The 16499-nt window shown below is 42.2% G+C and overlaps 2 protein-coding genes across 2 annotated transcripts in view; one reads left to right on the forward strand and one right to left on the reverse strand.

Annotated features, from left to right (window-relative positions):
• TG (thyroglobulin) overlaps positions 1-16499 on the reverse strand; it is a 177346-nt gene that overhangs the window by 50949 nt on the left and 109898 nt on the right. The window lies entirely within an intron of this gene.
• SLA (Src like adaptor) overlaps positions 1-16499 on the forward strand; it is a 30064-nt gene that overhangs the window by 3337 nt on the left and 10228 nt on the right. Inside the window, exons 2-6 of the mRNA XM_081012838.1 lie at positions 2955-3048; positions 9710-9809; positions 12094-12180; positions 14876-14979; positions 15986-16117. Of these exons, the coding sequence (XP_080868964.1) occupies positions 2985-3048; positions 9710-9809; positions 12094-12180; positions 14876-14979; positions 15986-16117 (487 nt within the window). The 5' untranslated portion in view covers positions 2955-2984. The remainder of the gene's footprint in view (positions 1-2954; positions 3049-9709; positions 9810-12093; positions 12181-14875; positions 14980-15985; positions 16118-16499) is intronic.

Raw genomic sequence — 16499 nt, forward strand, 5'->3', positions numbered from 1 at the left:
GAGAGAGACTCCCTTTCTGAAACCTTTTCTGAAAACGTAGACATTGCACTGAGCTAAATGTACCAACTGCCTGATTCGGCAAAGACCAGTTGCATCCTTTTTTCCTCATTTTGTTGCTGCCTTTTGCTAGTATTTTAACAGCACAATCCTAGTCAAGTTAACCCAGAGGTAAGTCCCAATGGATTCAATAGGGCTTACTCTCAAGTAAGTCTGGTTAGGCTTTCAGCTTTTTTCTTTCAATTAAGAAAAGAATTTCAGCTGACCTGGAGGGCAGGATAATAACATTTATAAATGACGAAACAATCAATCCCGCATTAGATAAAATCCCACAGAACAAGGGAGTCTATACATACCTTTTCCCAAAAAGTATGATGAAGATTTGGAATGGAACGAAACAGTAGCTTGGGCTTTCAAGGTAACTGGGTGAGACCCCGACAGAGTAAGTAAAAGTCCCTATAGGCTGATGAAAAACCAGAGCTGGAATTTGGAACAGATGAATACGCCAATTTGTATTTATTTATTTGACAAAAATTACCAGCTGATTGGTTTTAAAACTAAGCGGTTTACAAGAAATATTAAAATTATCAATTTTAAAAGCCAGTCAGATACAATTCATAAGGTTTTTAAATAGTTAATATTAAAAGTATATCTAAAAGAGAGAGAGATTAAAGCACAACATTTATGTGTCTGGATAGGTTCACCTAAGCAAAAATATTATAGGTAGGTGTCAAAAAGCATAGAGCAATGGCACCTGACAGATGTCAGTAGGCAGGAACTTCCAAAGTGTAGCTGCTGCCACACTAAAATATCAATTTGTTACAACTGTAGGAAGAGTATTATGTGGCACGTTTATCAGTGCCTGTTCTGCAGATCAAAGCAGCTGAGTGCGCTCATATGATATAAGGCGATCCTGCAATTTTAGTGCCTATCAATTTCTCATTTTTCAAATCTTCTTTCACCACATTTCAGCATGAGTTTGCAATATTTTTAAGTCCTCTTAAAAAAAAGTTTGCCGGCGTTTTAGTGTGCGTTTTCCCTAAAAGGACTGTTTTCGTTTGCAGTTTCCCCTAATACATTTTTTATTTTTGTATGTTATCTTCACTAACATATGGATTTACATGCAAAATTATTAATGAAGAAACCACATGCTGGTTGTAGCCCAGCAGAAATGTGTGACCAAAAATTAAAAGAGTTATTACATCAAAATAAAAAATTGGCCCATATAAGGAATAAAATATACAGGGAAAACAGAATCTTATATCTCAAAGGAGGCAACTTGATATTGTCTCACTACAAATACAGCTGTGTTAAATGTTACATACCTGTCTGAACTGGACAACAGATATTTACCCTTTTCCATATTACTGCGAGGAACAACCACCATTAAAGATTTCTCTAATTATTTTTGTCTGTTTCATACAATTTACAGTATAACATGTAGTGTTTGGTGTCTTCTACAAAGGGCTAATCTCTGGGGATTTTCTTGAATCTCACTTCCAGAAAATTAGACTTCATAGTCCAAAAAAATCCAGGGCTGTAACTGTTTTGCAGAGAAAAAGTCCTCAAATAAGTATTTCTCTTCCCCACAGTGCGATTTTAAGCAGGCAAAGTACTGGAAAATCTGGATAAAATCATGGTGTCTGTGTATTATTCTGCAGACGGCTCTTAAAAGCTGTGCTTTAATACTGCATTGTAAGCTGCATTTACGCAGCAAAATGCGTCTCTCAGTCAAGTCCATATTTCCTCAGTAACAATTTACTGATAGCTATCCGGGTGTATGGGGAGAATGAATGAGGCTGTCCTTCTGTACACAATTCTGCCACTACATTTACCAAAGGTCTCAGTTTTTTAAAAAATAAAAGACAACAGCCTCCAACATAAAATAAATTTGGAATTACTCCAGTCACATGTGCCCTTGCTGGGAGACCCAATAAAGAGCAAATAAATCTGTTCTGTATTATCTCCAACTGTTTTGCCTTCAAAATGCCCCAGATTTCTACACCCTATGTCAACTGAGGAATAACCTTAGCCACAAATAGACCTCTTAGAGCTGGCATCAGAAGTTCCCCACCATTCAGTCTGGTATATTATAACACTGACCCCATGGACTTTTCAGCCTTTTAGTTTATTAGTCTGCCAGTGACGTTTTCATAGGCCATTTGGGGGTGGGGGACAATTCCCACGCAGACTCTCTCCTGATTTACACATTTTTGCACACATTTTCGGTCAGAGAATCGCAAAATTCGTAGAAGTGTGGGCTTTGAAGGCTAGCTGTGTTTCAGTCTGCATATTGCTTTGGGGAGTGCAGATTAGGCGAGTCTGTGTTAAAATTGGAACCAAGGCTCCGTCTCTTGCTGAAATTGTTATGAAACTAAGCTGTGCCTTATAAAACCAGCGCTGTCTGTTTTAATTCTTGAGGGTATGCGGGTATATTTCAGGGAATGGTTTCCATCCCTCTGTGGTTCAACAGAGAGCAAACTGAGGCAGAGTGGGAGGGGGGAAAACCCTGGAGAAAAGAGACTGATTTGGGGAGACAGAGTGTGTATTTTGTATGCCTGAGTTTGCGTAGACTAAGTATATTGACGTCTTATTGTCCCTGGTGCCCCCAAACACACACACACACACACACACACACACACACACACTTTTCATGCTTTGACTGCAACTTCCTATTATGCAAATACAACATCAGTGGAAAATACTGTTTTATACATCAGTTCTTGGCAATGTTTCTGGTTGCGGTTTTCGGCCACTGTTGTGACAACTTCAGGGAAGTTGTGAGAACTTAAGCAAACGCATGTGTTTCTCCGACACATGCAGAACATCAAATAATTAAGGAGAAGAATCAGTGCAAAGTATGTGTCTGCTTTCTTCTTCTTCTAACAAGCTACTAAATGTTAGTAAGCAAAGCAGGTGCTAACCTGAAGCTTTTGCATCTGCCTTTGCTACTTTAGCTCTGAAGCTCGCGCTTTGAAGGAAGAACAATGGGGAACACTATAAGAACGACAAAAACCACGCCTGAGATAAATATCACATCCTGGCAATCTGGTAAGTGTGCTTAAATTAAACTAAATTGCAATTTCGGAGGAGGAGGAGTGGGAAGAGAAAGGGAGACCATAAATTGTTGACGAACATGACATGCCATGAGCAAAAAAAAAAAAAAAAAGTCTTTCAGAGACAGCATCAGCATATACAGTGGTACCTCGGGTTACATACGCTTCAGGTTACAGACTCGGCTAACCCAGAAATAGTACCTTGGGTTAAGAATTTTGCTTCAGGATGAGAACAGAAATCGTGCTCCGGCGGCACGGCAGCAGCAGGAGGCCCCATTAGCTAAAGTGGTGCTTCAGGTTAAGAACAGTTTCAGGCTAAGTACGGACCTCTGGAACGAATTAAGTACTTAACCTGAGGTATCACTGTAGTGGCCTCAGGCAATTGTCAGCATCCCAAACCTCCAACAAGTCCCACTACTGACTCTGACCTGGGACCCCCCTCAAGCAGGACTCGAATCAATTGGGCAGCTGAGTTGGGGAGCTGCCATTTTAACTTCCCACAAGGCCCCCACAGTTGCGGGGTCACATTTTAATTTCCCTCCATATCACAGAGTGACACTATGACATGATGGGGAATTAAAATCACAGTTCCATCAGAGTTTGGTCAAAACGGGGGGGGGGGGCTTGTGGATTTCATTAAGGGCTCGCTTACCTACAGCCCCCCCCAATAAACCTGAGCATTGTCCCGATCCTAAATCTTAGCTCTTGAGTGCTTCACACTTTTGATGCATTACTTGCAAGCTATATAGTTTGCATCTCGCAGACTTTGGGGGTTCAAATTTCAGCGGCACCCTGTGCGACGCCAAAATTCACACCCCGCCCCTCTCACCTTCTGTTCTATTTCACCATTCTGGCACCCCTGAGGCCCTGCTCCCAGCCCAGTCAAAACTGGTTGCGTTCCCCTAATCTGCCTCTGCATCTCATACCAAAATCAAGGAGTGCATTTCGAACTGCTAAGTGTGAAAAGATTTTATAAGACTTTTTTTTAAAAAGAACACATTTACGCAAAAGAACAAAGGTCTTCTTTACCTTTAAATCGTAAGGTCAAGCCCGGCCTGTGGCTTGGTTGTTCCCAAAGTTTTAAGAAATGCCAAAAAGAAAAGAAAAAACCTTTAGAGCAGGGGTAGGCAAACTAAGGCCTGGGGACCAGATCCCGCCAAATCACCTTCTAAATCCGGCCCACGGATGGTCCGGGAATCAGCATGTTTTTACATGACAAGTAGAATGTGTCCTTTTATTTAAAATGCATCTCTGGGTTATTTGTGGGACTGCCTGGTGTTTTTATATGAGTAGAATGTGTGCTTTAAAAAAAAAATGCATTGCTGGGTTATTTGTGGGGCATAGGAATTCATTCATTCCCCCCCCCCAAAAAAAATATAGTCCGGCCCCCCACAAGTTCTGAAGGACAGTGGACCGGCTCCCTGCTGAAAAAGTTTGCTGACCCCTGCTTTAGAGAAACACACACCTGTGCAAAGGATAAGAAATAAGCAACAATGAGGACTACGTTCCACATAATGCTAAATACTGGGATGAGGGAGAAAAGAACTTGGGTGGGGAGTGGAATGGAATATCCTGGAGGCGGGCTTGGCTGCTTGACCAGAAATCTGAACAGGATCACTCCACATAGCAATGTTTTCTCGCAGATCCCACTTGCTTTCCATTAGTTTTCAGAGTTTTAGTATCCTTTTTGGAGTCTCTCAGGAAAGGTCTAGAGTCAAGGTTTGGGTGTGTGGAGAGGGGCTGTAATAATAATAATTGTTTATACTCCGTCATTTGACTGGGCTTCCCCAACCACTCTGGGTGGCTTCCAACACAATATTAAAATACAGTAATGCATCAAACATTAAAAGCTTCCCTAAAGAGGGCTGCCTTCAGATGTCTTCTAAAAGTCAGGTAGTTGTTCTTCTCTTTGACATCTGGTGGGAGGGCATTCCACAGGGCAGGAGCCACCACTGAAAAGGCCCTCTGCCTGGTTCCCTGTAACCTCGCTTCTGGCAGTGAGGGAACCTCCGGAAGGCCCTCGGCACTGGACCTCAGTGTCCAGGCAGAACAATGGGGGTGGAGACGCTCCTTCAGATATTCTGGACTGAGGCTCACCATGCGCTAAACAAGGCCAGCAACTATGCAAGAATATCCTGCTCACAAGTGCCACCGGCTACAAAATCTGGTGCAATGGGTGGTTACAAAACCCTGACAGGCTCTTGGGTCATCTTAACTTGAGATGTCAGGGTGGGTGAGTTCCCAATGTTTGCTTATTTGACCCATGTCCACTATGGAAATCTCTCCAGCAAATACAATTGGTATCCACTGTCATTGTTGCTCTTAGTCCAGAAACAATAGGCAATTCATCGCTTCCTCGCTCCCATTTGCACTATGCTTTCTTTGCACTGAAATGAACAGGGTGGAATTGCATAATGGCAGCTTAATTTATGTGGTTATGTAAATTATATAAGTTACATGATGTCATTACAGCAGACAGTGAGATGAGCGATGTAGTTTTTAGAGGGAGGTGAACTGCAGGAGAACGGAAACATTGCCGTATGCGGCTAATACAGGGTGGAGTGGAAAATGATGCCTTCTTACATTCTGAACATTCTGTTGAGCTACTGAAATTGCCCAATATATTCACCATCATCCTGTTCTTTAGCCCCCCCCCCAAAAAAAGAGTCTCCCAGAGCAGTTTACAGATCACTGCAAACAGGACAGTTTTTGTCCCCAGGTTAACAGCCTAGAGACACACAGCACAAAAGGAAAATGTATTGGGAGGGAGAAGAAAACAAGCAAAAATGGTACGGCACCAAGGATGGACTACAAACCCCCTCCTGAATGCAAAGCGCTATGTTGTGGTCTCTCCTTACAACCTCACTTCCCGATAAATTTACGCATGAGCAAACAGGACATGTAAATGTTATCTTGTGCCTTTATGACGAAGGTGTCCTTGTTTTCTCTGTCGATAGCAGCTGTGCTGCTGGCAGAGGAGCTAGCCAAGTCAAGAGGTACCCAACCCAACTGCTAACTGAACAGGAAGGCGACCTTGATTTTTCTGACTTCCTGTGGTTTTGCATTTCCGCCCTGTGCTATTTTTAAGCCTCAAACTATTTTTAGACTATTGGCAAGATAAAGATGTACTGCTTGTTTGACATAAGAAAATCAACGTGGCATTGTCTGATTAGATTGTAGCGGCCCAGGATAAATATTCAGCCAGAGACAGGAGATAGCAGCTATCGTGGCAATAGCAGGCCTAGTCTTAGTAGTGAACAGGGCTGAATATGTACCTGAAATGCATTGCCAGCTAGGCTTTGGGAGATGGCATTCAGGTGCCACATAATTAATGGCAAATAAACAGGGTTTTGACAGGATTTTATGCAGCTCTCGGGTAGGGGTAATGTGGGCCTCCAATGGTTCTCAAAAAATTTTTTCTCTGTGCCACACTTTCAGAACAAAAATTTGCTTTCACCACACTGAATTTTTCATTGATAAAAAAAAGGAAAACAAAAAGAAACAACTCCTAGCAGTGTCCGATTTATAACACAGAAGACAACGGTTTATGGCCAAATATGGGAGGAAGAAATAGTTCTGTCGAAGGAAGACTGGCAATTAAAATGAATGGAATACGCAGAAATGGTGAAACTCACCAGAAGAACAAGAAATCAAGAAGGGAGACTTTTTAAAATAGAATGGGGGAAATTCATTGACTCTTTGAAGACCCATTGTATATAAATTAAAACATTTGTGGGATTGATACGAACACGTGCAGTAAGAGACAATTAAGGGGAAGACAAGGGAAAATTTGTAAATATGTATGAATTGGATATGAAGAAACAAATAACCAAAGAAAGGAGGGAAGTCGAGGGGGAGGTAAATTAGATTTGTAAAGATTTGTTTTTTCTTGTCAAAATATTTGCAAAAGCTGAAAATTATATATATATATATATGAAATATAAAATTTTAATAATCTCTCTCTCTCTCTCTCTCTCTCTCTCTATATATATATATCTCCCATAGAACACAACTACTTTATAATACTACCATGAGACATCCAGAAAACAGCTACATGTTGTACAAAAATAATAATGATTACAGTATATTTTACTAAACTGTACCACACTGAAATGTTTAAATTTTTCTTTGATTGTCCTTGAATTTTCCCATCCTCTCCTGCCAGACCCTTTGAGAACCAGTTGGGAAGAGAGGGTTAGTGGACAGTCTGGTTAGCATTTAAGGGGTGCAGTTAATTCATTGTGTTAGACTAAGATCACATTGCCAATGTGAAAGCACATGGCTTTCCCCAGAGAATCCTGGAAACTGGATTTCTTTTTAAGGGTGCTGGGAACTGGAGCTCTGTGAGGAGCAAACTACAGTTCTCAGGATCCTTTGAGGGGACTCCATGTGCGTGAGGCAACACGGCCATGGGAGTTTTGTATTTTAAGTGCTAGGGCTCAACTTAGGAACATGTGAGGTAAGCATAAATGCAAGGGAACCTTGGGCATGAGCAGAGTGCATTTATCTTCCCACTGAGTCACCACAGGGACTGAGTCCCCCCGACAACAGATATTAAAGGTAGAGCTTCCCGTTCAAAAGATGACCTTTCCAGAGAGGCGTCAACATCTCTCACCAGACTTAGGTACTGAATTTGTATCTATCAGAAATGAAGTACAGTGGTACCTTGGTTTAAGAACAGTCCTGTTTACGAACGATTCGGTTTACAAACTCCACAAAACTGGAAGTAGTGTCCCGGTTTGTGAACTTTACCTCGGTCTAAGAACGGAAGTTCATAAACCAAGGTACCACTGTACTAGGATTCACTTTGGCCCACATCTTCTGAAACATATTATTCTGGGATAATAATAAGAATTTATTATTTATACCCCGCCCATATGGTGGGGTTTCCCCAGCCACTCTGGGCGGCTCCCAACAGAGTATTAATAATAATGATAATAAAGCGATAAAACATCAAACATTAAAAACTTCCAAAACAGGGCTGCCTTCAGATGTCTTCTAAAAGTCAGATAGTTGTTTATTTCTTTAACATCTGATGGGAGGGCGTTCCACAGGGCGGGCACCACCACCGAGAAGGCCCTTTGCCTGGTTCCCTACAACCTCTTCTAGCAAGACCGTATAGATCATATTAAGGCTGGTCTTCCATCCACTCTAGACCCGTTCCAGTTTGCATACAGAAGAAATAGATCTACTGATGATGCTATTTCCATCGCTGTCCATACTGTACTGAGTCATCTAGAACGACAGGGAACCTACGCAAGGCTGTTGTTTGTGGACTACAGTTCTGCCTTCAATACAATTCTGCCAGACAGGTTATTTCTTAAAATGACCAATTTGGGTATACATCAGAAGATCTGTCTGTGGGTAAGGAATTTCCTGACTGATAGGCCGCAGACAGTGAGAATGGGCCCTTACTATTCTTCTACTCTAGTATTAAGCACAGGAGCCCCTCAGGGATGTGTGCTAAGTCCCTTTCTCTATTCCCTGTACACATTTGATTGCACCCCACTGTATAAGTCCAACACAATCATCAAATTTGCGGATGATACAACAGTGGTGGGGCTCATTAGTGAGAACGATGAGACTGCTTATAGGAAAGAAGTACAGGGGTTAATTCAATGGTGTAAAGAAAACAATCTTATGCTTAACACCAAAAAAACCAAAGAACTCATAATTGACTTTAGGAGAAAGAAAAGTGTATTTTTACCATTGCACATAAATGGCGAGGAGGTGGAGAGGGTTGGTAGTTTTAAATACCTGGGCATTTACATCTCTGAGGACCTCTCATGGACTGCAAATATTAATATGGTTGTGAGGAAGGTGCAGGGGAGGTTGTATTTCCTGAGAATGCTCAGGGGACTGAATCTATCTCAGCACCTACTTCTGTCCTATTATCACAGTACCATCGAGAGTGTCTTAACCTATAGTATATTATCGTGGTATGGGAGCAGCTCTGAAACGGATAAAAAAGCTTTACAGAGAATAATTAAAATTGCCCAGAATGTTATTGGGCTCCAACTACCAACCCTGGATGAGATCTTCACGTCTCGCACTTTGAAGAAGTCACACAATATCCTGAGAGATCCCACCCATCCTGCTCACAACTTCTTTGAACTGTTGCCTTCGGGCAGAAGATATAGGACAATGAAAACACGAACCACACGCCTTCTGAATAGTTTCTATCCAAGAGCTCTGATTGCACTAAATAATGATCTCAGGGCCAGTTGCAAGAAATAGCAAGCAGGGAGTAGGAAGGAATGAGACAGGTTTTTAGGTTATGTTATGCTTTTAATAGGTTATGTTACATTCTGGAGTATGATATGTTTTTATAGATTATGTCTGAATAGGATGAGCGTGTTGGAGATACGTGCAAATGTGTATGTGAACCCGGTCTTTGGGTGGGTGTTTGATTTTCGTTGTTGTGTATACTGTGTATATACGGACAATGACAATAAATTTATCTTAATCTTAATCTTAATCTCAAGGAGGGGACTGCCAGAAGGCCCTCGGAGCTGGATCTCAGTGTCTGGGCTGAACTATGGGGGTGGAGATGCTCCTTCAGGTATACTGGGTCAAGGCCTTGGATGCACCAAGGTTATGACTGGATTCTGGTGAACATATTGACTTCATATTTTGCATCCTTCACTCTTCTTCAGGCCATAGAAGTGACTTCCTTGCTGTCGTTGACAATTACCCTGATCCAGATATAAGCCAACCTATATTTCACGTCGGAGAAAAATTGCGTGTAATATCAGAGTGAGTACCTTCCTATTTTATTCTCAAAAAAAGAAGAAGTTTGCATTAAGTTGAAGGACAGCTGAGAAATTCGCGTTATTCAATGCTGTGCTGCCGAGAAGTGCGATTTTGGGTAGGCGTCCCCATCCCCTTCGTGCCACAAAAATTGGCAGCGGCAGCAAAATTGGTTTGCAGCATCAACGGTCAGGGGACATGTGAGGGTCTGAAGAGGAGACCCAAAGGGCTCCCATGGGCTACTGGAAATAAAACATACAACTCTCAAGGTTCTAGTCCATTTGAGCTGGGGGAGAAAATGGTTTCCGAACCTTACCAACGGCAACTGATTTAAGTAGTTTCCAAAAAATTCCCCCTCCTCTCTATCTCCGCATGTGAAACTGAGGGGGTGAAGTCACTTTTCCTATGTGTAAGAAACAACCGAAAGTCTCTGTTTTGTAAATAACTGGGCAACAAGGAAAGCTCCGCTATTAAGGGGTTAGGGCTCTGAGGTGTTTTGCATGTCTCAGGTGATTCAGAGGGCGTTGCTCATAACGGGCGTTTGCTTGTCTATAAAGAAATAAAAAATCAGGTGGATTTTGCTCAAATATACCTGTTGTGTACCAATCACGCAATGGAGACCGTAGCTCACAAGCGTGAAAGTCAGCACTTAGTGGAACTTTCCTTTTCCTGTTTTGATTCTGCTGAGGCACGAAAAAATGCTCAGGGAACTTGCAGCTCGGGCCAAAAGCTGTAACTCAAATGAGAGAACAGGGCATGGGGCTACGCTGCCAACTTCTGTACCGAGAGCTACAGAAAATGTTACTTCCCCTATCCTTTAACAGTCTGCCTGTTAGAATCAGTTATACTGGGGCTTGAAAAGTTTCTGCAAAGATCCCAGCTTTGCAGTCAAATATACAGGATGGTGTATATGGGATGGGACACGGGTGGCGCTGTGGGTTAAACCACAGAGCCTAGGACTTGCTGATCAGAAGGTCACGGTTTGAATCCCCGTGACGGGGTGAGCTCCCGTTGCTCGGTCCCTGCTCCTGCCAACCTAGCAGTTCGAAATCACATCAAAGTACAAGTAGATAAATAGGTACCGCTCCAGCAGGAAGGTAAATGGCATTTCCATGCGCTGCTCTGGTTCGCCAGAAGCGGCTTAGTCATGCTGGCCACATGACCCAGAAGCTGTACGCCAGCTCCCTTGGCCAATAAAGCGAGATGAGCACCGCAACCCCAGAGTCGGCCACGACTGGACCTAATGGTCAGGGGTCCCTTTATCTTTACTATACAGGATGGTATCAGGCTGACATACTCGGGGTAGACCCACCAAAAACAATGGACTTGAATGAGTCACGACTTGCTTGAGTTTGTCGATTTCATTGGCGCTATTTAGTATGGATTTTTAGTTAAATATCACCCAAAGCATTCAGGCCCTGCTAAAGTTAGCATGTGAACAATCACAGTGGCTTCCTTATAACTTTAACATTTAAGCAACCCAAGGACAGTGTATTCTTCAATTCACTTCCCATACGTCAGGGTTTTCCCGTACATATTGCCTATTCAGCAAAAATCCACCATTTTTCAGTCTGATTCCCGGATGTGTCCAGGAAAACCTGGACGTATGGCAGCCCTATTTTATCCCTAGAATGTGTGTGTCATTCTTTGGAAATGCTTATTAATATGCTAACAATGCCATCACCTTTACTTTATTCTTTTTATTTAAACAATGTAAAGTGAGTGCATCCTATTGAATAGTCAGCCATTCCCAAATATTTTTAAAATGGATGTGAAATTAAGATTTTTGCCCTGACATGCATCTCTTGTTTACACTGGTGTGTGGCCTGGGGAGACTTTTGAGGGCCACACAAAGAGGCTTGGAGGGCCACATTAGGTCGCTGGACTTGAGATTCCTCATCCTTGACCTAAAGTAGCACAGAGAAATGATCTTCCTCTTGTAACGGGCATGTGGGTATGCCAGACAGATGACAGAGTTGTAAATTGCAAATCTCCGGCAGAGACAACAGCGAAATGAGCAGCTGACATATGATTCGGGGGGGAGGGGGAGATGTTACCTCATCTGGAAACAGGAAGTCTCATTAACTTTACTGAGTTTCTTTTTTTATACAACGGGTGGAAAGAGGAAGTCTAGTAGTTTCACTGATGATCACCTTTATCCCTCATATGTCTGTTGGAGTTCACAACCCACAGGGATATATTTTAGACCATTTCCCCCACTCGCCTTGTTTCGCTACAATGACGGTAAATTTCAATATGCATTTCATATCTCTCTCTCTCTCTCTTGCAGTGAAGGAGGCTGGTGGAGAGCCCGTTCCCTCACTACAGGTCAAGAAAACTACATCCCGGAAAAATGTGTAGCAAAAGTTTACCACGGGTGAGAAAACTCCCAGTGTTGTCTTGGCACAGCTGTATTTTGTTCATCATATAAATGTGTCAGGTAGCGGTGTCGGACTAGGATCTGGGGATCAGGGTTCAAATCGCCACTCAGCCATGAAGCTCACTATATGACCTTGGGCCTATAGTCCTAACCTGCCTTACAAGGTTGTTGTGAGGATAAAATGGGGAGGAGAACTATGTAAGCCAACCTGGGCTCCTGGGAGGAAAAATGGGATACAAATATAATTGATAATACAGTGGTGCCCCGCAAGACGAATGCCTCGCAAGACGAAAAACTCGCTAGACGAAAAAACTCGCGGAACGAATTAATTTCGTCTTGCGAGGCACCACTGTAATCATAATCTGTATAAAAAAGCTAGACAGACAGATACAGTAGATGATAGATAGATTGACAGATCGATAGATAATAGATAGATGATAGATATAGATGATAGATAAATAAGAGATAGATAGATAGATAGATAGATAGATAGATAGATAGATAGATGATAGATAGGGATAGATGATAGAGAGAGAGAGAGAGAGAGAGAGAGAGAGAGAGAGAGATAGATAGATAGACAGATAGATAGATGATAGATAGCTGGATAGATAGATATAGATATAGATATAGATGATAGATAGCTGGATAGATAGATAGATAGATAGATAGATGATAGATGATATAGCTAGATAGATCGAAAGATGATAGATAGATAGATAGATAGATAGATAGATGATAGATAGATAGATAGATAGATAGATAGATAGATAGATAGATGATAGATAGATAGATGATAGATAGATAGATAGATAGATAGATAGATGATAGATAGATAGATGATAGATTAGATAGATAGATAGATAGATAGATAGATAGATAGATAGATGATAGATAGATAGATGATAGAAAGATAGATGATAGACAGATAGATATAGATAGATAGATAGATAGATAGATAGATAGATAGATAGATGATAGATAGACAGATAGATAGATAGATATAGATATAGATAGATGATAGATAGACAGATAGATAGATGATAGATAGATAGATGATAGATGGTATAGATAGATAGATAGATAGATAGATAGATAGATCGAAAGATATAGATAGATAGATAGATAGATAGATAGATGATAGATAGATAGATAGATAGATGATAGATAGATAGATGATAGATAGATATAGATAGATAGATGATAGATAGATAATAGATAGATGATAGATGATAGATGATAGATGATAGATGATAGATGATAGATGATAGATGATAGATAGATAGATAGATAGATAGATAGATAGATAGATAGATAGATGATAGATAGATGATAGATAATAGATAATAGATAATGTGTCAGGATATATAGTAATTTGGCTTGTGAGTCACTGTATAAGATGAACCCCTGTGTTTCTTTGTTCGCTATAATGAAGACTCTAAAACCAACTACGACATTCCCATCTTTTGACCAAAGTGGATGGAATTTACAGGCAGAGGAACCCAAACTTTTTGTGTGGAAAGCAAAATGGATTCCATCATCCCATATAAGCAGCGGGGAGAGTGTGGGTCGTCTCTTGCTCAGGGGAGCAGAACTTATTTTGCTCTTTCCTGCCTTAAAATAAATAAGAGGTGGCTGAGAGGTGTAAATTTTTGCATGCACTTTTAAAAAAAACTTTGTTTGCAATGCAACACTCCCTAGAACACTGCTAGGGGAGTTCTGAAGAGATGGGGTGGGGGTGATAAAGAAGAGCTGTGTAGGAGTTTTTAAAAATTAAATGAGGCTTTTAACTGAAGAAAGACTCCCTACCACTGTGCTTTAACAACAACAAAACAAACCAGAGTTTTCCAATGCTTTGCAGGCGACATTTTAGACACCCTTAACCTCTTGCAAAGCCTGTGGACCTAGAGATAGACGATAAGGTAGACAGATAAACATGCTGCTTTCTGTACAGAAAAAACAGAGGGGCAGAGCACTCTCTGATTCAACTTGGGTGGGGCAATATTGACATCACACTTCGGCTCAGGAGGAGGGCTACCCCCCAAATCCTTCCAATCTGCTTCACTGTGATTTGGCTTGTGTGTTGTTTCAGAACGTGTGAATTTGATAGATTTGACTTAAAATGTGTACTGAATTGAATTTCCCCTCCATCCCTAATGATGGGCGTTGAAGTCTAGCAACATCTAGAGGGCCACAGGTTCCCTGTCCCTGGTATAAATCTCTCTTACACATGCAGAAAGCACCATATTTTGGGGGATCTCCCTTGCCATTCATGACTAGCAATTTTCCAGCTACCGGGGGACGCCTATATTCGCAGTGATTTATTTTTTTAAAAAAAGTAGCAGTACCAAAAATACATTACAGTGGTCCCTCAGGTTAAGTACTTAATTCGTTCTGGAGGTCCGTTCTTAACCTGAAACTGTTCTTAACCTGAAGCACCACTTTAGCTAATGGGCCCTCCCGCTGCCTCCACGCCACTGGAGCACGATTTCTGTTCTCATCCTGAAGCAAAGTTCTTAACCCGAGGTACTATTTCTGGGTTAGCGGAGTTTGCAACCTGAAGTGTATGTAACCTGAAGCGTCTGTAACCCGAGGTACCACTGTATACGGTACTTCCCTAATTAACTCTGCATTTCTGTGGACAAGACAAGCTTGCCTTTTCACTCATATAACCCCAGCCTCCCTTCTCCTACAGTTGGTTATTTGAAGGTCTGGGAAGAGAAAAAGCTGAAGAACTTCTGCTGCTTCCCAACACCAGAATTGGCTCGTTCATGATTAGAAAGAGCGAAACAACAAAAGGTGAGAAAATGAGATTTTACTTTCAACTTTTGCCACTTCTCTGTCTGATACTTCCTCTTAAGGGCAGTTTAAACCAGACTTCACAAACTTGGTGTTGTCCAGATGTTTTGGACTATGGCTGCGTACACACTATATACCAGGCACAGGCAAATTCCAGCCCTCCTGATGTTTGGGACTAAAATTCCCATCATCCCTAGCTAACAGGACCAGTGGTCAGGGATGATGGGAATTGTACTTAAAACACACTTAAAACGTTGTATTCGCAGCTGTATAGCTGATTCCAGAGTCTGGGGTGAGTAAAATGTAGCCCTGCCTACAGCTGCTTTCATCCCATGTTAGATGGATCTGGGATCTGGAGAGCCATAGGTCCTGCAATTCCTGTGCTAGGTTAACAGTTTTTCCCTATCCTTGGGAATCCTGGGAATTTTTTTGGGGGGGGGGCTCTACCAAGGCATCCGTAAAGGTAAAGGGACCCCTGACTATTAGGTCCAGTCGTGGCCGACTCTGGGGTTGCGGCGCTCATCTCGCTTTACTGGCCAAGGGAGCCGGCGTACAGCTTCCGGGTCATGTAGCCAGCATGACTAAGCCGCTTCTGGCGAACCAGAGCAGCGCACAGAAATGCCGTTTACCTTCCCGCCGGAGTGGTACCTATTTATCTACTTGCACTTTGATGTGCTTTTGAACTGCTAGGTGGGCAGGAGCAGGGACCGAGCAACGGGAGCTCACCCCGTCGTGGGGATTCGAACCGCTGACCTTCTGATTGGCAAGTCCTAGGCTCTGTGGTTTAACCCACAGCGCCACCTGCGTCCATAGCAGCCTATAATAAGGAATCGTCCCCACCAAGGTCTAATTCCAATTATTCTTTAGAGGTTGGCATGACAAGCCAAATGGGATAAAAACAAGGTGTGCTTGCAGTGTCTCTATCCCTCTAAAATGTCTTAACTGCTCCCGGGTTTCTTGGTATCCAGACAAATGGATGATTGTTTGGCTTTTCTCCCTTCTCTAGGTTTGTATTCGTTGTCAGTCCGGCACGTACAAGTGAAACATTACAGAATCTTCCGCCTGCCAAACAACTGGTATTATATCTCTCCTCGGCAAACTTTCCAGTGCCTTGAGGACCTCGTAAATCACTATTCCGGTAAGAAGGCGCGTTCTGCTCAAAAACAAACAAGCGTTTTCAAGCTTTCAGAAACGCAGCTCACCACATAAGTCTGCTTTGATTCATACGGTTACCTTGGCTTTTGAGTGGAGAACATGATGCGCCATTGCAAATGGTAATCCCCATGGAATGCTCAGTTATTCTGCTTTTTCAGTGATGGCTCCGACCTGGTGGAATGCTCTGTCACATGAGACTAGGGCCCTTCAGGATTTAACCTCCTTCCGTTGGGCCTGTAAGACAGAGCTATTCTGCCTGGCTTTTAATTTGAATTCAGCCTGATCTTTTATTTCCCTTCTCTTCCCTTCCCCTCCCCTTTTATGAAGATTACCTGCTCTGAGACCCCACAGCTAATTCTCTCCTG

The sequence above is a fragment of the Podarcis pityusensis genome (assembly GCF_964106645.2).
Source record: "Podarcis pityusensis genome assembly, chromosome: 7".
In the NCBI taxonomy this organism is placed as follows: domain Eukaryota; kingdom Metazoa; phylum Chordata; class Lepidosauria; order Squamata; family Lacertidae; genus Podarcis; species Podarcis pityusensis.